At 56.1% G+C, this 23,184-nt stretch overlaps 1 protein-coding gene across 2 annotated transcripts in view; it reads left to right on the top strand.

Moving 5' to 3' along the window:
* The window catches only part of BRD4 (bromodomain containing 4), an 88,541-nt gene that overhangs the window by 58,566 nt on the left and 6,791 nt on the right, over window positions 1-23,184 (top strand). The window contains exons 5-14 of one of the 2 annotated variants that reach the window (XM_069477976.1): window positions 340-629; window positions 1,210-1,572; window positions 2,357-2,485; window positions 8,644-8,853; window positions 9,523-9,722; window positions 10,188-10,483; window positions 11,575-11,685; window positions 21,123-21,175; window positions 21,301-21,676; window positions 22,294-22,878. In XM_069477976.1, the coding sequence (XP_069334077.1) occupies window positions 340-629; window positions 1,210-1,572; window positions 2,357-2,485; window positions 8,644-8,853; window positions 9,523-9,722; window positions 10,188-10,483; window positions 11,575-11,685; window positions 21,123-21,175; window positions 21,301-21,676; window positions 22,294-22,878 (2,613 nt within the window). Of the gene's footprint in view, window positions 1-339; window positions 630-1,209; window positions 1,573-2,356; window positions 2,486-8,643; window positions 8,854-9,522; window positions 9,723-10,187; window positions 10,484-11,574; window positions 11,686-16,392; window positions 18,497-21,122; window positions 21,176-21,300; window positions 21,677-22,293; window positions 22,879-23,184 lie in introns of those variants that run through there. The other variant, XM_069477986.1, reaches the window with a different exon arrangement.

The raw sequence follows: 23,184 nt of genomic DNA, 5'->3' as shown, positions 1-23,184 counted from the left end.
TCTGGAATCAAGGGCAGCTGTGGCTGGAGGTGCCAAGGAGCATTTTGCTGCTCCCCGTCCACGGTATCGGTGTCCACACTCAGCGTGTGTTTCCTGCGACTTCAGCCTGGGCCTCCCCGCTTCATGAAGGGGTCTTTGTGCCCAAGTTGGAAGTTGCAGCCAGGACGCCTCGGGAAGCAGGAAGTGTGGTTTGCCACTGCTCCCTGAGCACTGGGGGCAGGTGGACAGGTTTGGCAAAGTGAAGTCTGTCTTTCAGGCAGATGTGTGGTGCTGGCCTTACAGCGTCAGCGTGGATGTCAGCACAGCCTCTGACTCTCTTGTCCTTTTTACGATTGGCAGGGACGGCAAAACCTGGAGTCTCCACGGTACCAAACACGACTCAAGCATCAACTCCTCCACAGACCCAGACCCCTCAACAGAATCCTCCACCTGTGCAGGCCACACCTCACCCCTTTCCTGCTGTCACCCCAGACCTCATCGTCCAGACCCCTGTCATGACAGTGGTGCCTCCCCAGCCACTGCAGACACCCCCACCAGTTCCCCCCCAGCCACCACCCCCACCCACTCCAGCCCCCCAGCCCGTGCAGAGCCACCCGCCCATCATCGCGGCCACCCCACAGCCTGTGAAGGTGAGCATCTGGGTGGTGGCAGGCTGCTGCCATCAAGGACAGGGGGGCTTGCAGGAGACAGGTGGCCCTGTCCTTGCCTGTGCTTTATGTAGAACCTGTCCTGGCGCCCAGGCACTGGTGGGTGTTTCTGGGGGGATCATGCCATGTTTAAATTACAGTCCAGAAGCAGCTGCTCTACTGACCTAAAGATCCCATAATCATGTCACAGCTCCCCGTGGGTCCCTGTCCTGTCCCTAATTTAGGCTGTGTATATTTGCAGATAACCATCTAAATACTCTTCAAATTGTGCTCCTCTGCCCCATGGGCACTGGGGGGGAGGTCCCTGGTCTTAGGTAGGAAATGGCTTCAGGAGGTTCTGTGGCCTCTGAGTGAGCAGATCCTGCACTCAGTTGTGCACTTTCTCCTGCCGCTGGGAGGTCCTGTCTTAGCTGCAGAGCGGAGTGGTGGGATAAGGTGTCTCTGTCCTCAGTCCTGTGTCCCGTGAGTGTTGGGACCCTAGACAGGGCCTGGCTACAGGGGTGACCCTGAGGGGCAGCTGTGCCACCTCTGACTGTGCCTGTCATGCCTGTGCTCCTGGCAGACAAAGAAGGGGGTGAAGAGGAAAGCAGACACCACCACCCCCACCACCATCGACCCCATTCATGAGCCGCCCTCACTACCCCCGGAGCCCAAGACCACCAAAGTGGGCCCCCGGCGGGAGAGCAGCCGGCCTGTGAAACCCCCAAAGAAGGACGTGCCCGACTCTCAGCAGCACCCAGCACCAGAGAAGAGCACCAAGGTCTCGGAGCAGCTCAAGTGCTGCAGTGGCATTCTCAAGGAGATGTTTGCCAAGAAGCATGCCGCCTATGCCTGGCCCTTCTACAAGCCTGTGGACGTAGAGGCGCTGGGCCTGCATGACTACTGTGACATCATCAAGCACCCCATGGACATGAGCACTATCAAGGTGAGCATGGAGCTCGGGGCAGGCCCACCCTGGCCTGGGGCTCTTGAACTTGTGTGGCTGTGTAGACCTTTCAGCGCCCTCTGCTGGAGCTGTGGGGACATGCTCTGAGATAGTGTGCTTGGCCATTTTGGTAGCCCCCTTCCCCTTGTCCTCTGAAAAGCAAGAGGAGCCCTCTGGCCTCAGGGGCCCAGGGCCCTGGATTACTGGCACAGAGGAGATGCTCCATGAGAGTTCAGGGCTTGGTGACTTTGCCGGGCGCTCTGTGCTGGAGGGGACCCTCTGTGTGGAAGGCACGCTATACATGCTGACACGTTCACTGTAGTGTTTCAAGGCATTGTTGGTTTTGTTTGTTTTAAGACTTTTTTCCATTTTTCTTCTGGCAGTGGAGTAAATCTGCCCAAATATGGGACAGGCAGAGTAGGGAACAGGGTTGTGTCCCTTTGACCAGCATCCCGTACTGCGTCAGCTTTATGCCAAATTAGAACTGGGCCCAGCCCTCCTTTCTTCCCTCCTTCAGTTCTGGCTTAAGCTCTGTGGAGTCTGTGTTCGCCTGCCCTTCAGGCAGGCAGGGGATCCTGATGGGTGAGCTTGGGATGCGGGGAGGGAAGTTCCCAGCCCTGAGACTTGCTGTTTAGTGTCTCTTTGTCCGCCTGATGCTGAGAACTGGGGTATGGCCTGTCCCCTCACTAGGGTCTGGATCAAACCGAGAGAGCCACTGAGAAGCCTCACCTCCCTGTTGGAACATGGACAGTCATGGCTAACGGGGACCTATCTTGTTTTCCAGTCTAAACTGGAGGCCCGTGAGTACCGCGATGCTCAGGAATTTGGTGCTGATGTCCGATTGATGTTCTCCAACTGCTATAAGTACAACCCTCCCGACCATGAGGTGGTGGCCATGGCCCGCAAGCTCCAGGTGAGGCTTCAGGGAGGGCGTGGCCACCTGCAGCAGAGCAGGCTGAGGTCCTGGTGGGACCAGACCTCTATGGGCTTTGGCAGATTTTATTTCTTTCATGTTCCTTAGGATGATGCCATGTTGCTTTGGAAAAGTGCACTCAGCTCAGGCTGATGCATGTGCTTTCAGTTGGGATTATTTAATTATTATTAAAGCAGGGTGGCTGGTGATGTTTTGGCATGTCCCCCCAAAAGCCTCCTCTCCACCCTCCACCCACACGGCGGGGCGGGGCTTGGCCAGAAGAGCATGTGTGTGCTGTACATGGGGTCAACCTCCTCAAAAACAAACCTGTCTCAGGTTGGCAGGGGACACTCTTGCCTGTAGTAGACCGTCGTCACAGTTACAAGCTGAAGTAACTGCTTGACTGTGGCTGTTTCTTCACCAGAGCCTTGAAACCTTTTGTTTTGCCTTCTAGCTGCAGACTGGCCATTTCCCCATGACCCCGATTCCTTAATGGGTGGTGTTCGTGGGCCCTTTCCCTCAAGTTGAAAGTCCCAGGTGGTGCACACTGCGGAGTGCACATGTGAGCATGGAAGGGGGTACAGATTGCAGCATAGTTGTGTAAACTAACTGCACTTTTCTTTGTTTCAAAAAAAGGAAGAATACACACCCAAGATTAAATAGTGATTACTTTTGGTTAATAAGATTGGGTTAAAAATTTTGGAGAATAAAGTCAATATTTAGTACTTCCATAATCTTTTTTAGTTCTTTCAAATTATACATACACAATCATAAAAATTGCTAACCTTTTCTCCCCAAGGCCATGGGTTGCTTCTGCCCTTGGGGTCAGAGAAGGCCATGTGGCTGGGTTACGTGCTGTCGTGAAGTGTCATTATGTGCTTTGAGCGGCTTCTGTCTGTGAAGTGCTTCCAAGGCAGAAGTGATGGCTCGCGGAGCCATTGGTGGTGTCTGTGCTAGGCAGAGGTCACCTGAGCCTCACTGCCTGCCTCCTTCCGAGGTCTGCTAGTTTCATGAGTTCTCCCAGACTCACCACTGTAACACCCCTACCTCCTCTACTGCCTAAGGCACCGCTTCCCCTGTTCTAAGTTAGGGGCTACCTTTGGTTCAGAGGACATGTCCTGACACTCTTGATGTAGAAGAAAATCACTTCCCTTGGGATGTTGGTTAGGCTCATTCTTACTAGTATGGACCTGGGTCTTGTTATTTAAATGCATGCTCGGACTTGACGGTTTTTATTTCTACTGGTCGTTTCTTATTTTCTCTGACTCTGGAAGTGGGGGTTTGCTCTCTCTACAATTTGGTATTGTGTGTGTGCTTTTTCTTCACAAAGAAGACTGCCCCTTCACTGTTTATGTTTGTATTTCCCGCCCTTGAAGTTGAGGCTTTTTAAATTTTATTTTTTATTTATTTATTTATTTATTTTTGAGACAGAGTCTCACTCTGTTGCCCAGGCTAGAGTGAGTGCCGTGGCGTCAGCCTAGCGCACAGCAACCTCAAACTCCTGGGCTCAAGGGATCCTCCTGTCTCAGCCTCCCGAGTAGCTGGGACTACAGGCATGTACCACCATACCCGGCTAATTTTTTCTATATATATTTTTAGCTGTCTATATAATTTCTTTTTATTTTTAGTAGAGATGAGGTCTCGCTCTTGCTCAGGCTGGTCTTGAACTCCTGAGCTCAAACGATCCGCCCATCTCGGCCTCCTAGAGTGCTAGGATTGTAGGTGTGAGCCACCGCGTCCGACCTGAGGCTTTTTAAATTTTAATGCAGTTTTTGCACAGGGCCATGCGGTGGCAGTGGTACCTTCAGATTTGTGCCGTAGGCTCCTCCATCCTTCCCACTTTCTTGAGAAGATGGGGGTAGCTTTGCCCACACTGCCCAGATTGATACCTGTACCCTTTATTTGCCCTCATGCAAACAGCTAAACCAAAGCACGTTATCTGCCAGCACCAAAGATTGCTATTTTGAGCTACTTTATTAAAAAAAAAAAAAGGGAAAGGAAATAGAAAACACTTCTAATGTGTTCTAGGTCTCTCTTCCTAATTTTTGTGTCTCTATTTTCCTGTCCCATACTGACATCCTGGAGCCAACTCCTTTTCACAAATCTCTGCTTTTCCAATAAAAAATTGTTTTCTTTCTCCTTTTTGGCATTTTTCTACATCTGGGAGTAGAGTGAGTCTGCCCAGACATGGAGTTCACCTATAGCACGCAAGGCCACTGAGATGTCTGCCACACAGCAGCCTCTTTAACGGAAGGGTTTTGTTTTGTTTTTTTTTTTTGAGACAGAGTCTCACTCTCTTGCCTGGGCTAGAGTGCTGTGGCATCAGCCTAGCTCACAGCAACCTCAAACTCCTGGGTTCAAGTGATCCTTCTGCCTCAGCCTCCAGAGTAGCTGGGACTGCAGGCATGTGCCACCATGCCTGGCTAATTTTTTCTATATATTGTTAGTTGTCCAGATAGTTTCTTTCTATTTTTTTTGGTAGAAACAGGGTCTCACTCTTGCTCAGGCTGGTCTCGAACTCCTGAGCTCAAACGATCCGCCTGCCTCGGCCTCCCAGAGTGCTAGGATTATAGGCGTGAGCCAACAGAAGGGTTTCTTCCTGAACACTGACTCTGGATACTGGGCCGGAGTAGACTGGGCTTTGCCCTACAGGAGGGGAGAGGGGTGCCTCTGCCCCCAGCTTGCTTTGCCTGCCCCAGGGCAGGTCACCTCTTCACATCAGTGGATGGATGGGGGTGTCTCTTTGGCAACAGAGTCAGTGTGCAGCTGTTCCTGGGCAGGCTTCTCTCCTGGCGAGCAGTTTTGTTTGTGGCATTTGAGGCTTGTTTTTCTTCTTTTTCTGTGAGTTCTTCTATATTGTCATGGTTTAGAGAGCTAGGTTCTTCATCATAGGCAGGGAGGAACAAAGCCCCAGCCCTCATTCACCTCTTTAATAGGTTCTGGGACCTGCTTAATTAGATCTCTTAATTAGGCTGTGCTCAAGTTGTAGGATTTATCTGGAAAGCTGCATAGAAAGTATCCACTTGATTTTCCTCTTCCAGCTTCTAAATTCTAGCTATGGCCACAAAGATGACCAGGCGCCTCAGGGGTCAGGGTTTCCTTAGGAGGCCAAGGCTGGCTTGGGCTGAAGGGCGTTGGCACAGCTGGTGGGCCTAGGGCTGCTGGTGGCACCCCCCTTCACTCTGTGCTCTGTTATGAAGTGAAGAGTATTTAGGAAGTTGGGTAGTGATTATGACCCATGTGACTACCAGAGTTTTATTTCAAGAAAAAAGTGGCAAATTCGAGGATGTGTATAATTGTTTTTACAGCAGAGAAAAGTAAACTGAAAAGTATATTGGGATCTGCGTTAGATCCCAGAGGCAGGAAGCTTTTGAGGTAGGGGTGTGTGTATCGTGTCTTCCCCTCACAGCCATGTCCCCAGCAGCTGATGGGCCTCCCACTGCCTGCGGCCTCCTGGCACCTGAGCACATTTATTTCATTAAAGGGGGAGGCTTCCCACATGGATGTGATGTAACCCAGGGTAGGTGACCCTGCTCACCATTCAAGCAAGAACAGATACTTGTCTGAAAACAGTGGGATGTGCTGGAGATGATGGGATGCTGGGTGGGGAGCTGGGCCCCCTTTTCCCTGATGAGTTTTGGCTTTTGGGGTCTGTTGCTCCTCACCATCACTGCCCTCAGGAGACGCATGCATCTTGTTGCGTTTCACTGTCCTCATGGCACTCCCTGACTACATTCTTGCCCCTCTGTCCTTTCCCTTCTTGGTGCCATCCTCCCTGGTCTCTGCAGCAACGTTTGTGTTCTGGCACTTGGCGTGGTGTCCACCTTTTGTGCTTAGGTTTCAGCATACCCTTTCCGGTCTCTGGTTCATGCTGACCCCCTGCTGTCTCCACCTTAGCACTGAGCATGTTTACCACTGTTCACGTACTCGCCGGGCTTTCTGTTTCCCATAGACTGTGAGCTCCTGGGGGGCGGGGAGTTCGTCATTCCTGTTGACCACAAAACTGGTGCTTGGGGCAGACATGTGACTGTTGGAGCCACCCAGCAAGGTTTTCCTGCAGCAGCCCTGGGCCCATAGACACGAGTGTCCCGAAATACCCCCTATTTGGGCGAGAGCAGGGTTCTCGCGTCCTACAGACAGGAAGGTGATGGGCTCATATAGCTGGACACCAGCAGCTCCAGCCCTGTTGATGCTGGTTTCTCATCCCATTGGCATCTTGTCTTGTAGTCGATGCTGTTTGGTTTTTGGGCCTCAGGAAGGCCAGGGCCATGAGCACCCAGGGAATAGGAGGCCTCAGAAGAAGTGCCATCTGCCCCAACTCCCCATTTCCACAACAGCCACAATCTAGAGGGGGAAGTGGGGATGCTTTCATAGTAAGGGCGGTGCTGTCCCCAAGCTGGGCAGGGGGACCGGGGGGACCAGGCTCACAGACAAAGTGGCCTGAAGCAGCTCCCACTTGATAAAGGGCCTTCCCTCTGACCTGGGAAGGAGAGGTGGTCACCTCCCTTTATGATGTCTTGTCACTCTGAGGCACATTCGCTTCTCTAACCTGCTGCCCCTTGGAGTCAGTCAGGGCCCTGAGCCTTCCCACGTCCATTGTCCTGCGGGTGGGGAGGGGCACTGCTCTCTTGTCACATGGCCAGGTGCCGCAGCGCTGGGGTCTTGCCCCCTTGCCTCACTGGGGGCTTCTGCTCTGGTGTGAAGCTGCTGCCTTTTCCTGCCTGGGCCCCCTCTCCCTGGCGGGCAGGCTGGTGATGGTCTCTAGTGGTCCCCTCCCATGTAGCTTCTTCCTCCCCTCAGACCTGCTCAAGGATTTATTTCTGAAGAGATAAGAAAGTTATTGCCTTTCCAGTACTTGGTGGTCAGCAAAACTATTTAACAGAATGCAGGCAGGTGCCTTGCTGGGGGGGAGGACGCTACACACTGGGTGGTCTGGAGGGGAGGGGAGCAACACCACAGCTATGTGGATGCCTGCTGCAGAGGGCACCCTCTCTCCCTGCTGCTAGGACAGGAAACCTCAGGGCCTGTCTGCTGGGCCATCAGGAAGGGCTTCTAGGGCTGTTCCGTTGAGTGCGCCCCGGGTTGAAACAGCAGTCTTGGTTCTTGAACCCATGTGATGCGCTCTGAAGTATCAACACACTTGGGAGAAGAGTCCTTTCATTTAATCAGTTGCCACGTTGATCAGTTTATTCCAGGCTTAGAGTAGGTCCCAGAATCCTGCTGGGAAGCCAGCCCTGTCCTCTCAGTCATCACTGGCTTGATCACTTTTGTCCCCAGAGTAGGACAGGACTTGCCAGCTGGTGGGCAATGCATAGCCAGACCCTGTGTGTCCAGACAGGACTGCTGTCACTGTGCTCGGTGACCCCACGTGGTTCCATTGGATTTCTGGGTGTTAGAGTTGAAGGGTCTCAGTCTCCTGGAGTGAGAGCCCGTGGCCTCTGCTTAGATTGCTTACACCTCACAAGGTGGCACCCTCCCTTGCCTGTCTTCAGCACCCCCACACTTCCTGTGCTTGCCCTGCATGCCCTAGAGATACTTCAGCCAGCCGCTTGGCACTGCTTGGTTAGGTGTTCCGTGGGTGATCTGAGGAGTGGGAAGGCAGACTCAGACACGTGCTCACTGCTATGGGGCCTGGCCCCTGAGTGGTTGTGTGCTCTGTGCCAGGTATACTCCTACCTTGGGGCCTTTGCACGTGCTATTCCCTCTGCCTGGAAAGCTCTCTAAAACCAGAGACCCTACCCACTCGCACTGGAGTGCCAACCAAAGGCAGGCAGAGCCTCCTGCCTGAGAGTCATGGACCTGGCAGGCGCCTTAAGGGACTGTTTTCTAGGGATTGGCCTTGGCCTGCCTTTTGTGGCCTGAGTCACATGTCCTTACGTGGGCTGTGTTCCCCAAGGGGTGGGTGTCCAGCCACCTCAGGACCACCTTGCTCTTCAAAGTGAGAGTTGAGAGAAGAGTATTGAAAGAGTTGTTAGAGGGCCTCAGCCAGCCCGTTGACCCTGTGTTAGTGGCAGAGAGAGGGTCACCATGCTTCAAGCCCTCTTCACTCTCTGATTGCTTCCTGTTGAGTTGGCCCCAGCAGCTAGTGAGGCCAAGGTGATCCTGGGTCACAGCCTAGGCACCTAGCAGCCGTCACGGGCATGGCTTTCCCTTCCCAGGATGTGTTCGAAATGCGTTTTGCCAAGATGCCTGATGAGCCTGAGGAGCCAGTGGTGGCTGTGTCCTCCCCGGCAGTGCCCCCTCCCACCAAGGTTGTGGCCCCGCCCTCATCCAGCGACAGCAGCAGCGATAGCTCCTCGGACAGCGACAGTTCCACTGACGACTCCGAGGAGGAGCGAGCCCAGCGGCTGGCTGAGCTCCAGGAGCAGGTGAGGGCACCCCTGACTCTGTTCCTGGCCCCTGGAGTCCATGGACCAGGGCAGTCTTCCCAGAGCATTCCAAGGGATGTTCTGGCTCTGAGGTCCCACGGATGCAGAATTGCCACTGATCACCTTGTGGCCTCTTCCCCTCTGCTGGGTCAAGTGCACGTTGATCATACACATATGTATACTGTATGTGTTGAGGTTGGGGGGTGCTTGGCTGTTTTACGGGTAGAGGTAAGACTTCTGAATCCTTCCAACGTCTGGAAGGAGGAGGTCGAGCTGGGATGCCTGTCTCTCCTGGGCCTGCCTAGTTGTTTCTCTCCCTGCAAGCCAGTCACGAAGCCTTAGTGCCCAGTGTGTCTATATGTTTTGCCCAGCCTCTTGGGGACCCTCTTCCTGGGACCAGGGAGGCCACGGGGCTTAGCGTTTGTCGGCTTGAGCAACTCCTCTGGCACGGAGCACACCGGCAATCCTTGGGGTTCAGGGAATAGATAGGCGTGGGCACTTGGGGAATGTGGTTACCGTGGTGGGTCACAGAGCCAAGGGCCAGCCCTCCGTCTGCCTCCCCCATGCCCACACCCTGATGCTTGGGGCTTCATGCCGTACCATGTGGGCCTCGTGTGATGGTAAGGAGGTCTCAGCCCTGGGTGTGTGTCTTGCCTGTCTGGTCTGCAGCTCAAAGCCGTGCACGAGCAGCTCGCAGCCCTCTCGCAGCCCCAGCAGAACAAACCAAAGAAAAAGGAGAAAGACAAGAAGGAAAAGAAAAAAGAAAAGCACAAAAAGAAAGAGGAAGTAGAAGAGAATAAGAAAAGCAAAGCCAAGGAACTTCCTCCCAAAAAGACAAAGAAAAATAACAGCAGCAACAGCAATGCGAGGTCTGTGCCCCCCAAGAATGCCCTGGGTGGGGACCCTTCTTCCAGGGGCTGCTTTGAGGCCATTCGGGCCCTCTGGCCCATTCTGCCCACATGGTAGAGGGGCTCACCCTCTGCAGCATCAGCTAGCCCAATGGGGCTGGCAGCACTCACGTGCAGGACTTAGCTGTGCGCTCTCTGCCCTGTTCTATGGGGTGAGCCTTTGGAGCTCAGCACCTTGGTGAAGGAGGATAGCGTAGTGCAGATGCAGGCTCGGGGCCACAGCACAGCTCCACCTCCAGCAGCTCCTGGGGTCATGGTTTGCTTGCACTCTCCACTGGGTGCTCCCAAGGGTGGAGTTGCCCATGTCCCGTTTGCTGTGAAGGCCAGCAGGTGGGGTGTGGGAAGCCCTCCACTCACATAGAGGAATGAGTGCCCAGCTTCCTCAGGGGACCCACTCTTGACAGTGTCTGCATCGTCCCTTCGTAGCAAGAAGGAGCCAGCACCCATGAAGAACAAGCCCCCTCCTGCATACGAATCAGAGGAGGAGGACAAGTGCAAGCCCATGTCATACGAGGAGAAGCGGCAGCTCAGCCTGGACATCAACAAGCTCCCTGGCGAGAAGCTGGGCCGAGTGGTGCACATCATCCAGTCTCGGGAGCCCTCGCTCAAGAACTCCAACCCTGACGAGATTGAGATCGATTTTGAGACCCTGAAGCCATCCACACTGCGTGAGCTGGAGCGCTATGTCACCTCCTGTTTGCGGAAGAAAAGGAAACCTCAAGGTGCACTTGGGCCCTGTGGGCTTGGGGGTCCTTCCCATGAGTACCCTCAGTTAACTCTTCCTTCCTCATACAGCCCTTTCCCTCTGCGGGCTTTTGTTCTAATTATAAAATCTGTGTCCTTGACATAGTAACCTCTGGAAGGTCACACTCAGTCCTGGGCTGTCAAGTGCCTTTCAGACCCCTCTGGCTGGTGGCTGTCTGAATCCACCCAAACCTCGGTGTCTTGACCCTTGCTTTAAGCAGCAGGTGCTTTCATCCCGGCTGACTGGTTGGTGCTGAATTTGCCCTGAAAACCACCTCCCGCCTCTGTGGGGCATGGTCTGTGGCACGTGGCCACGAGAAAGCCACAAGCAAGGCATGTCTGCAGTGCCTTAGAGTCCTGTGTGCCGATGCAGTGGCTTAGGACTGAGTCAGCTTCTGTTCTTCTCTAGCAGGGACAACTTGGTGTGGCGCCCTTTCTGGGGACACTCTTCCAAGCATCTCTTTCGTGTTATGTATGCCCTCACAGCTTTCCCTTTGGCACTATGGGACTTAGGATCTGTGTCAGGATATTCCACACAGCCTTTGATCCCAGCTCAGACTGGCTTCTGGGGTCCTTGGGCCTCTCCCTCGGGTATACCACATGGTGACATTCAGGCACTGGACAGCCATGCCGGGAGAGCCCTGGGGCTCTCTCCTTGTCCTGCTCTGTGTCTGGGTGTCATGTTCCCTTTGGGTCCTCTTCACTCCCTCCCAGAAAAGTAACTGAGAAAACCCAAGCCCAGCAGTAACTGTGTTAGGAAATTACTCCTTGCCTGGTCTCTGGATCCTTGATAAACCACCCAAAAGATACTCTGAGAGATTGGAGGGCCTTGAATTTCCAACAAAAGCCAAGTCTTTGGCTGGTGTGCAGCAGGCTACCAGTGGGAACCAGAAGGTCACTCAGGTCCTGGGATGATGGCAGCTGGTGGTTAGGAGCAGCCCTCATCAGCTCACGGGGCACAGGCTTCCCACTGGTCCTTCGTCCCAGTGGGTGGGTTGTGCCTGTGGCTACAGCATCCTTTCCTGGATCAGGACCCTGCCTGACGCGCTTCCTGTTGCTTGGATTGCAGCTGAGAAAGTTGATGTGATTGCTGGCTCCTCTAAGATGAAGGGCTTCTCATCCTCAGAGTCGGAGAGCTCCAGTGAGTCCAGCTCCTCTGACAGCGAAGACTCCGAAACAGGTTAGGTGACTCGTGTCTTAAAGCATCTTGTCGAATTCCACGCACCTGTGCCTGGCACCACCTCAGTCCTGTGCCCTTGCTGCTAGAGAGCCCAGAGACAGTAGTTATGAGAACCTCCTGGGCCCTTCTGCCTGTCCGTCTGCCATGTTAACTTTCTCCCCCGGGGGTGGTGGGAAGCCCTGTTCCCTGTGCAGCAGTGTCCACTCTCTCCACATGGACCTCACACTGTGCCTGCTCAGACTTGGACTGGGGGCACTAGTGGCCAAGGACCTTGGCATTGCAGAGCCCAAGGTGGGGGTGGGGACTGGGCCATGAGGATTGTGGGTGTGGGGTCCAGATGGTGCCATTGACCTTGCAGTGATCCCACCCAGCCTTCTGCCCCAGAGGAGACTCACAGTCATGCCATGTGGCTGTTCCAGGGGAGATGCTTTACTGGGCTCTGGCGGGTGTGGAGCCATCTGCAGCTGGCAGACGGCACAGCCAGTCTGCTCTCAGCCGGCATCAACAGGGCTCTGAACGCTGCCTGCTCTGCCCCAGAGTGTGAACGCCGCTGTTGGCTGCTCCTGACTTCGCTCTAACTCTGCACGCACCTGGACATACGTGTCCTGCACTTCTAACAGCCCCCCTTCTTTCTGTGGGCCTGCACGTCTGCCCCCTGGCGTCCCCTCAGAAGCCACCTTCTGAGCAGCAGCCTCATCCCTCAGAGTAGGAGGTGGGGGCAGGTGGTGGAGCTGGGGGGTGGGAGGAGCTGCTTTCGTCCAGATGTGCACTTCCTTCGTTCTTCTCAGGGGAGCAGATGCTCGGACTGGCCTGGAGGGGAGGATAGGGAAGGAGCCGTGGTGCCCAGGAGGCCTGGCGACCAGTGCGTGCTGTGAGGTGCAGCTGACAGTCTGTGTCTAGGGTGAACAGAGTTGCCTCTGGGCAGGTGCAGCTCCATCAGCTGAGCCAGTGTGCTGCTGCCCACCGAGAGCCAGCCCCAGGGTCTCAGGCATACTCCCCCTGGCAGGCGGGGGGAGGAATACAGTGGGACATGTATGTTTGGGCAGCAAACATTCCTCATGTGCTCTTCCATGGACTTTATCCCGCCTCCGGAATTCTATTCTAACTGGAAATAAGTGCTAATCCCCACGCAACCAGTGCATGTAAATAACACTTTGTGCCAAGGAAGGTTGAGGATCCCTCACGGCATCTGGGAAGAGCCACCTTACTCCGAGGTGCATGTGCGTAGGATGGGTGGGGGCAGGGGTGCCTCTGGGCCTTGGACAGCCGAATGCCTTCTGCTTCCCAAGTGAGTGAGGGGTCTCACTTTGGGTTCGGCTGAGGGATTCTTCAGGACTCCAGATGCCTTGGACTACTTTAGTTTTGATAGGCCCAAATGAGATGAAATCCCTTAAGCCACATTCTGTATCTCTACCATGATCCTGTGCAGAAAATGCCCTGGGCAGCTCCACTGGGCCATTGGCGCTCGTCACCATCCTTTACCCTTTCCTCCTCTCTAACCCACTCCACGTTGCTTTCTATGCATCGCCCAGCAGGGGGCGCTGCATCCCAGGGCTGCCCAGAAAGGGTTCCGGCTCTCAGCAGGGTGAATGGCCATATTCTTGGGTCCAATTAGCATTCCTGGTAGCCAGTGACTTTTCACTTTCAGCCAAGCCTCAGGATTTTTGCGTCTCCTGTGTTTTTCTAGCAGACTGCTGCTACCAGGGGCTTCACAGCCTTTTCATCTAAGGATCCTAGTGATCAAAAGAAAACCTCAAAAGCTGAAATTAGCTGTGAGGGGACTACTTTGTCCCTGGCCCCCATGTCCCTCTTCCGGGCTCTTCTGCTGTACATGGGAATACTCCTGGCTTCCTGAGTGACTGCCCTGTACCCCTCCCGCTGCTGCCTGCTGTGGGGGTGGCTATGACGGCATTTCCAGCAGCTCTGTGTTGCTGCTGAGATTTTTTTTTGCTTTTTCACCCCCCCCCAACCCCCCAAAGAAAGTGGGAAGATTGTGCAACAAGTAATCTGAGAGTCCTGGGAACAGCTGTTCTGGCGGGAAGGAGGATGAGATTTACAGTCTTGGAGCCCACTTGGCTCCCAGGCTCCCAGCTCTGGCAGTTCAGCCCTGGCCATGCTAGGCTGCCTCAGCTCTGGCATCTTCCTCTTTCCAGGCTCCCTCCCCTCCTTAGGTTTGCCTGGCTCCCTTTTGTCTTCACCCATCAAACAGGAGCTTTTCCTTTTCCTTCTGTGTGCACTGGATGAGCTCTGTCTGGGCCGGCAGGGTACTTCTGCTCTCAGGAGGGGCCCACTGCGAGGGTTTTATGCAGCAGATCCCTAAGCAGGAACCCACACCCAGCAAATACAGCCTTCCACCACGGAGTCCCACACACTCTTCCTGGCAGGGTTTGGGAGCAGCTGCTCTCCTGGGTCCAGGAAGCCAGGCAGCCCCAATGTCTGTGGCCACTTACAGGCAGCTCTGCCTTGGTGGAGTAGGGCAGGATGGGGGTGGGTATTGAAGGTATTTCTCTTTGGTCTTTTGGGGCTTAATTGTTTTGCCCTCCTTGTTCTTGTGTTTCCATTTGGATTGGAGCCGAAATTCTTGAAAGGGCCTATTTTTGTCACTTGTACTAAGGGTCAGTTCTGCTGACACGGCCCTGAGATGTGAATCACCAAAAGAAACCGAACAGAGGCACCAGATTGGGGTGGGGGCAGGGGTGGTACACGGACCCCTCCTGGCAGCTGTCTATAGGCAAGGATGCTGTGGACTAATGGGGTGTGGGGCTGGTCCTCTGGGGCCAGGCTGCAGTTCAGAGAGGCGATGCACAGACAAATAGGAGGTGGGCAGGAGGCTGCTTACGCAGCTTCATCCCAGGCCGCCCTATATTCCCCTGCCTCCTGCCCCAGCAGCATGCGGTGCCAGGGGCCAGCCCTAGCACTTTCTCTGAACCCAGCTGTTACTAGTAGGGTTGTGGTCTTCCATTGAGCTGCAATGCCAGCTGAAGCCTGGAGCTGCCTGGGGGTTCAGTATTGGGGCAGGCGGAGGTGGGGCACAGATGCCACCCTCCCCCCACCCCAGGGAATCTATAGACTTGGGCTGGGTAGGCTGAGGGAGGGAGGTGTGGTTCTACCCTTCCCACTGCTTCCCAGGTGGGCTGTGGGCAGAACTGAAGCTTTGCTGTCACCAGTGCTGGGGTTGGGTCTGCCTGGATGTGGGGCAGGGCATGTCCTAGGGCTCTTCCCTCCAGCTTGCACTCATCATGTTGCTGATGTCTGGCTCTTCCTAAATGCTATCCACAGGTCTCTGTGGGCAGGGGTGACCCCACAGCTTGTGACCTTCTCAGGAGCACACTCTACCCCTAGATCCCTGGACTGGAACAGTGCCAGGAGGTATGGGGAGACCCTCTCCGACTTTGGCCTGGTCTTCTAGTTGCAACAGGAGCACAGCGCAGCTATTTTAGTCTCCTGGTTTCCTTTTCTCAGGATTGGAGTGAGTGGGTGTTTTTTAATAGCTCCATGGAAAAAAGAATGCTTGATGTTTTGGAAAGATTTGAGCCTGGAAGTGCGGACAGAGGCCATGGGGTGTTCTTACCACACAGCCAGCCACAGCTTCCCGACTCCCAGGGTCTTTGAGGAGCTCGTTCCCAGTCACATCTCAGAGCCTGTTGCTTGCCTGTTCCAAGAGTGTGGCGCTTGCCTTGGGGAAGGGGTCAGGCCCCTGGAGTGGGTGGGAGTAGAAAAAGACCTGGAAAGTGGAGCTGTAGCCAGTATGTCTGCACAGCCAGGTGACATCCCACACACACCCTCTAGAAGTTGCAGCTGGAGGGATTCTGGGGCTTCATGGGCGCATGAGGGGGCGAGCCTTGTGGAATGTGGCTGGGAGTGATAGGCCACTGGTGGGCGGGTTTTTCCCATGCGCACACTTGGGGGCCAGGGAGGGATAGTGTGTCAGTTGCATCCGTGACTCCGGCAGAGGCATCCGCTCTGCTGCGTGGGTGGCAACAAGCCCAGTGCCTCTCCCTAGTCTAGGAAGCCATGTTGGATGCCCTGGAAAAGAAGAGAGAAAGGACAAGATTTTTCTTCCTTGACCTGTTTTTGTTTCTTTTTGCTCTCCTCAACAACGTGTCTCTGTTTCCTCTCTTTATAGCTAGTGCTTTGGGTTTGGGGGATCTAGAGGAATGCAGAGGTGAGGCTGTTGGCTTTTTCCCTCTCAGCTGGAGGTCTGGACTCGGGACCCTCCAGCTCTTCCTTCCTCAGAGACCATGAGAGACTATACAATACACAGCCCCCAGGGAGATCAGCTCAGAGCCAGTGGACGCCTGGTGGGCTTGCCACACCTGGCTGGTGGGACAGGCAAGGCGCCTCTCAGATTAAAAAGGAGCAGCTTTGGGAGCAGCGAAGGAAATGCCGGCATGTGCTCACAGGGGGCACACATGGATCTCGTTAGTGAGAGCAGTTCTGTAGCAGCGTAAACAGTCTCGGGGCGGTTTTGGAGATGTCCACCCATGCTGGATCCGTGGCCTTTCTGAAGTGGGGAAGGTGGGTCTGTCCCCGCCGAGGCTGGCCAGGCAGCAGGTGGGGCTCCTGGCCTCCAGCGCCGTTCTCATGCCCTGTCAGCCACCGGGGCACAGGAGGCTGGCTTGGTCTGCAGTTCTTCTGTTCTTGTGACTTTGAACGGTACATTCCACACCATTTCTCTCACACTGGTTTCTCTCTCCCTCTACGTAGGTCCTGCCTAATCATTGGACACGGACTCTTAATAAAACGGTCTTCAGTTCCAGATTCCTTCCCAGCAAGCTATAGCTTAAGTCCATTTTCTTCCGTGAAAGGGACAGGACTCCATCAAGTTATGGAATTCCTCAGAGCCCTGGGCCTGTCCCCCGGGGTGGATTAGTCATGTCCAGCAGCACACGCCTAGTCCCGCCTTTGGGAAGGCTGCCTGCCTGGCCAGCCGCCCGGGCCTCCCTGTGTAAAGACTGCCTGGCTGACCCATCCAGCCTCCCTGGTCACCGGGGGTTCTCTGGGTGGGTGACATCTCCTGGAGGGTGATGACAGTCCCCCCACACATGCATACATGTGGTGCTGTTCCATGTGCAAAGCCCGATCCCAAGTGTGTTTCCTCTCTTCGTCCCCTCCCTCTCTTTCTGGGCCTCTGGACCCTAACTGCTTCCCTCCCGGACCTCGCAGTGACAGTAGCCCAGGAGAGCTCTCGTTCAGTGTGAGGAAGAACACTCTGGCCTCTAGAGCTGTTCCACGAGGAGTGCGTGCTTTAGCAATGAGGCCACTGGGCCTCGAAGGCTCGGTGGGGCTGTCCTCACAATATGCCTTCTGTCTGGTGTCCTGTGAGGCTTGAGCCACGGCTGACCCACAGCCTCCTGAAGTCCTTCCTCTCCGTTGTTCCTGTGCATTTCCAAAAGCTTAAGTTACCTGGAAGGCATTTTCCCAATTTCTTTGTCCTCTTCTCAAGTCACATAGGGGAAGTACCTCCTAGGCAGCTGCCCATTCCTCCCAGGTGGTTGGAAGCCTCTGCTCCGGGAAGCAGGCCACAGTGTGCAGCAGCTGCCAGGCAGGCCACTGGTGAGGGGCACTTAGGCCCGTCATCCTCACCCCAGGCAGGGGCAGGATCTGGGCCAGTGGACGAGAGGGCGTCACAGGCCCTCAGGCTGTCCAGTGCACATCTCTGAGGGGCATTACCACTGTGGACATCCTCGCAGAATGATGACAGCCCCTGGGGCCAGGGCAGGCGAGGTTGGCCATGTCATCCAAGCCCTCCCACAGGCCCTGAATAGGCTTTTTGCTCTAAAAATAAATATCAGCCCTTTTTTGGTCACAAATCCAGCATCTCAGCAGAAAACTGCCTGACATAAAAAAATCCCCTAAGGAACTGCATCTGCATTTTGGGGGCTTTTTTTTTTTTTTCTTCTCTTTTTAAAATTGTAGTTTGTGTGTACTTCCTAAAGGTCGGTCCATCTTCTGGAGCTGGAAGCAGGCTAAGGAGGTGCTCTCACTATCGGCAGGCCCTCAGGCGCTGGCTCCCGGCCTGCCTGGAGAAGCCTTGGCAGCTCTCCCCAGCTCCTTGGGTCCTTGGGCCCAAGTCGCTGTAACTGCCCCAGATTCGCCGTGGCCGTGGGGTCTAGCCTCAGCCTCACCAGACCCTCCCAGAGCCTGGCAGCACTGCTCAGGAGTCCCTAGGCTGCTCCTGATCCCCTCTGGGCGTCCAGCTTCCAGTCAAGCTCCATTTGCCAGACAGACTATTTTGAGCTGCCCTTTGGCCTGTGCCTGAATGTGTTCCCAGTGCAACTTGGCCTGGCTGGGCTAGAGCAGGCGGGGGAGCCTTCATGCCCAGCGATTCCCACAGGACGGTTGGGAAGCTGCTGGCATTGTCTTTCTGGGAAGATTCTGCTGTCTTGGACCAAACGACAGCTTGGATTCCCACAGTGTTGGGCCCGTGTGCTGCCCCCACCTCCACCCCTCCGCACACACAGGCTGTAACTGCAGGCTTTCCAGGGATCCTGCCCTTCTTGCCCATGGGGCTCCCATCTGGCAGAGAACGCCCAGGGCCCGTTGAACTTGAAAGCTCTTTAGACTTAAACTATCACCTGTGCTTGGTGCCCCAGAAACAGAGCCAGAGAGGACAGTGCCCACTTACTTCTCCATGTTGGCGGCCTCCTGTGTGTGTGGGCAGCGGGAGGTGCCCACGGTTGTTGCCACCAGCTGGCTTTGGGTCCTGAGGAGCTGTGGTGGGGGTGGCTGGGAGCCAGTCAGTGCAGGTGAGGGCTCCGTTCCTCTGCCCTGACCCTGTCCTCCATCCTGTCTCCTTTGCTGGAGTGGGGCCCGGGGGAGGGGGTTGGTGGGGTGGGGGGGCGGGGAGAAATCAGTGTTTTAATCAGATTTTACAAAAACATTTTATTTCTTTGTACAATTACCATCCAATGTAAAGATGAAATTTGTGTTGAGTTGAAGATTGTCATGGAATAAAGATCACACCATACTCGAGGCCATCTTCATGTAACCCTTTCTAGAGAGTTTTGTGTGGGGGGTGTCTTGGGGCTGGTCTGTTGTGAAGCTGTGCACTTCCCATCTTGTCTTCTTATTGGTAACTGTGACACAAAGCTTGGGCCACAAGAGCCTGACAGGGCTGCCCTCAAAGTGGCACCAGCACCCCCCGGCCCCCACCACCAGCCCCTTAGTCATCTCATCCTGGAGGCTGCCCTGTGCCTCCTGCCTTCTCTCCCCACTCCAGGCCTGCCCTGCCCTGGTGCCCCAGTGTTTCCAAGGGGCCCTGGAGATGAGCCCTGGGATACTCCCTGAGACCTTTCCAAGGCAGCCAAGACACACTGCCTGGAACCCCCAGAGGCCCCACACTGTGCTTTGCCCCCATGTCTTCTGCGGCCTCTCCTTGCAGCCTGCAGACAGATAGGGAGGGGTCAGAGCAACCACCCCTCTTTTATCGTGGTAAAAAACAAGGCTTCCTCTAAGGCCATGAGACGCTGACCCTGGTTTCCCCCCTCTCCCCTCCAAACCTTCTCCCCATGACTTGGTGGCAACTGGGCACATCTCTGAGGCTTCTCCTGGTCACACTTAACATAGTGGCCCTGCTGCTCCCCCTAGCTTCCTTCCCCTGTTCCCCGGGTCCCCTCACAGGTATGCCCAGCATGCAAGCAGCTGTCCCAGCCATCCTGGGTTAAGAGCCTGTCCTAGAGGAACCCCGGCCTCCCCCGTGCCCCTGGCTCAGTGGCCTCAGCTGCTGTGAGGCATCAGGGCTCTGTGGACTGAGCCTCCCCTGGCGTGCAGGGTCCTGGTCCTGGGGCCTCTGCAGCCAGTGCTCCTCTCCCACGCTACAGCAGCCAGCCCTGACCCTGCATATTTACCCAAACTGTCCCCTTTTGCACATCTCCCCCACAAGAGCACCCCTCACCACATTTTGTACTCTCACCCAGAGTCCAGAGCCCTGTATCTTCGCATCCAGGTTTGGGGTTGGGCCCCCAGTTCCCAGGTGTTGCCAGTTGCTGCCCTTTGCCATTTGTATGAGGACGTATGTCTGTAGCTGCTGGGGTTTGTGTCCGTGTCTTGTCTCTTGCATGGAGTGCTGAGCTCTCGCAGGGCACAAGGTTCCTTCTCATCCCTTTTGGTGGCTCATTGCACCCCGGGAGCCATGGACCTCACAGAAGCTTAGCATGGCCCTTCGTGAAGCAGATCCAAGCAGAAGTAGCCTTGATTTGGGCAAAGCATGTGTCCTCCAACACCAGCAGCAAGAGCTGGCACCCTGGCAAGGAACTCGGGGGAAGCCAGGCAGAGCCAGGAGGTGTTTCTCGGTGACAGGAATCCTAAAGGCACCAGACCACGGGTCCAGCCTCTACCCAGTGGTTGGCAGCTGTGTTATCTGCCAGCCTGTCAGCACTGGCCAGGGCTTGTCTCCCCTCTTTAGGGCTCACACATCATCTGTGTTTGGCTTGGGGGCATACAACTGGGAGAAGTCCCTTAGCATAAACCTCTGGGGTGGATGAGGACAGAGGTGGGCACCCTGGCTCTTGAGCACACACAGCTGAGGTGCCAAGCTGTCGGCTCCCAAGGAGCCAGGACATGTTCTGCCTTCTCTCTGCAGCACATGGACTATGTCCCAGGGCAGGGACTTCTCCAAGGTCCATCTCCCCTGAGCAAAGAGAAGCTGGCCAGCTTCCTCCTCTGCTGGCCGTGGCAGTGAGCACCTACCCCGTTCGTTCCTGGTCGTTCTAGGGAGGCCAGCCTGTTGCCTTCCCTCCCTAAAAGTGCACACACCATGGGTCTTTCCATTGTCACCTGCTGGCACTTCCTCAGCACTCCCGGGACTCTGTGGCCAGGCCATGCCACATGCCAGCACCCTTGTCACTCCCAAGCTGAGCATCTCTGCTTCCCCTCGGAGGATGGGAAGGAGCAGGCCTCGGTGGACCGTGCAGTTGGAGGCCCCTGAGTTGCTACTTTTTAGCTGCGTGACCCTGGACAAATCCCCTCACTTCTCAGAGCCTCACTTTCCTCAACTGTCAAACGAACACGATCATTTCCAACAGCACAGGTTGTTCCAAAGCAGAGCAGGTTGGGGTCCAGAGTGTGCAGACACTCAGTCACCATAGCAGTGTCTGACCTGCAAGTAGGGGAGGCGTTGGGTGAGGGCCCCATAGCTCAGCTTCCCATGCAGCCGCAGCTCAGCCTTTAATGGCGCTGGTGGTGTGCCGCTTGGCAGGAAGAGGCTTTCTCAGGCACAGTCCCTGCAAGGAAAAGCAGCAGGCCAATGGGTAGGTGACGCCTCACGTGTCTTTCCCTTCCCTGTGATGACCGGCTCATCCTGGACTGAACCCGGCCACCCTCTCAGCATCACTGGCCCTTCTCCTGAACGCGCCCGGTTTTCTCCCCTCTCCATGTCCGCGCCAGTTCACGTTCGTCTTTCCCAGAGCCTCACCACCTTCTCTTTTCCTCTGCAGAGATGGCTCCGAAGTCAAAAAAGAAGGGGCACCCTGGGAGGGAGCAGAAGAAGGTATGTGGGCTCAGGGGCCTCCTTCACTGGCTGTGTGGGCCCCAGTGGGACCCTGGGTCTGGCCTGGGCTGGTCCTGCCTGCGTGACATCAGCCTGTCTCTCTGTTTCTGTCTTTCCATCTGCAGCACCACCACCACCACCATCAGCAGATGCAGCAGGCCCCGGCCCCTGTGCCCCAGCAGCCACCTCCACCACCCCAGCAGCCCCCACCCCCTCCACCTCCACCACAGCAGCAGCAGCAGCCGCCCCCGCCCCCTCCGCCCCCGCCCTCCCTGCCACAGCAGGCAGCCCCTGCAATGAAGTCCTCGCCCCCGCCCTTCATCGCCAGCCAGGTGCCCGTCCTGGAGCCCCAGCTCCCAGGCAGCGTCTTCGACCCCATCGGCCACTTCACCCAGCCCATCCTGCACCTGCCGCAGCCTGAGCTGCCCCCTCACCTGCCCCAGCCGCCCGAGCACAGCACTCCACCCCATCTCAACCAGCACGCGGTAGTCTCTCCTCCAGGTGAGACGTGGCCCACCGGGGTGTCCTTCCACCTTGGTCCTCCCACGCAGTGACTGGGCACGCTGGGCCATCTTGGAAATTAAGGAAGATGTCCTGGGACACAACTTGCATGGAGTTAGCATGTTGATTCAGAAGATTTTGATTCAGTTTTTCTGCTAAGCTAGGTGTTAGCTGAGAAAAGATGGAACCCCTCTGCAACTCCTGGCCAGGGGTGGGGAAACAAGCTCATCCTGATCAGACTCCTCCTGTGCAGCCTGGACAGCATGTACCTGGGGGATACAGGGACAGGGTTTGCCTGCCTGTGGGGCTGGGAAAGGGCTGTGCGAGTAGGTGACAGAGCTCTGCACAGTGTGAGGGCCAGTGTGAGCCTCGGGGCAAGGAGGGAGGGAGACCGACCATAAGTCAGGAAGATGCCAGCCAGCAGCCTGACCCCACACCCTTGCTGGAAGCTGTCTTTATTCTGGAGTCTGGGGTCACGGAGGGTGGAGAGAGCTGACCAGTTGGAGGGAGGGCAGTAGGAGGTCACTAGAGTCCAGACAAGGTCAGGATGGAACAGAAAAGGCAGGCTGGGGCCACAGGCATTCAGGCCTCACCGCCTTGGTGTTGTATCCTTCCAGCTTTGCACAACGCGCTGCCCCAGCAGCCATCGCGGCCGAGCAACCGAGCCGCCGCCCTGCCTCCCAAGCCCGCCCGGCCCCCGGCCGTGTCACCCGCCCTGGCCCAGCCCCCCATGCTCCCACAGCCCCCCATGGCTCAACCCCCTCAAGTGCTGCTGGAGGACGAAGAGCCACCTGCCACGCCCCTCACCTCCATGCAGATGCAGCTGTACCTGCAGCAGCTGCAGAAGGTGCAGCCCCCCACGCCGCTACTCCCTTCCGTGAAGGTGCAGTCCCAGCCCCCACCCCCCCTGCCACCCCAGCCCCACCCCTCTGTGCAGCAGCTACAGCAGCAGCCACCACCCCCGCCCCCGCCCCAGCCCCAGCCCCCACCCCAGCAGCAGCACCAGCCCCCGCCACGGCCTGTGCACTTGCAGCCCATGCAGTTCTCCACGCACATCCAGCAGCCCCCACCTCCCCAGGGCCAGCAGCCCCCCCACCCGCCCCCAGGCCAGCAGCCGCCCCCGCCACAGCCCGCCAAGCCTCAGCAAGTCATTCAGCATCATCCTTCACCCCGGCATCACAAGTCGGACCCCTACTCAACAGGTAAGTGGCCCCTACCCCAGGACTCTAGGGAGACCCAGAGTTTGTCCTCGAGAAGCCAGAAGGGTCAGCTTGTACTTCAGACTGTAGTGGGCTAAGAGTCGAGCCTCAAAGGCTCCGGCTACTTGGAGGGGTTGCCTGGGAAGGGGAGTGTCGGTGCTTCCTGCAGTGTCTCTGTTGGGTATCTGTCTTGCTTGCAAGCTGAGATCACCCAGAATAAGGCCCCCATTGGCCCTTCTCTTAGAATTCAGTCAGGAATGTGACAACACACCGTGTGCCCTGCTATCTGGGAAAGCCGGAGCCCAGGGG

This window comes from Eulemur rufifrons, chromosome 2 (genome assembly GCF_041146395.1).
Source record: "Eulemur rufifrons isolate Redbay chromosome 2, OSU_ERuf_1, whole genome shotgun sequence".
NCBI lineage: Eukaryota > Metazoa > Chordata > Mammalia > Primates > Lemuridae > Eulemur > Eulemur rufifrons.
Note: the sequence above shows the minus strand (reverse complement) of the source record. Positions and strands in the feature narration are given on the sequence as shown.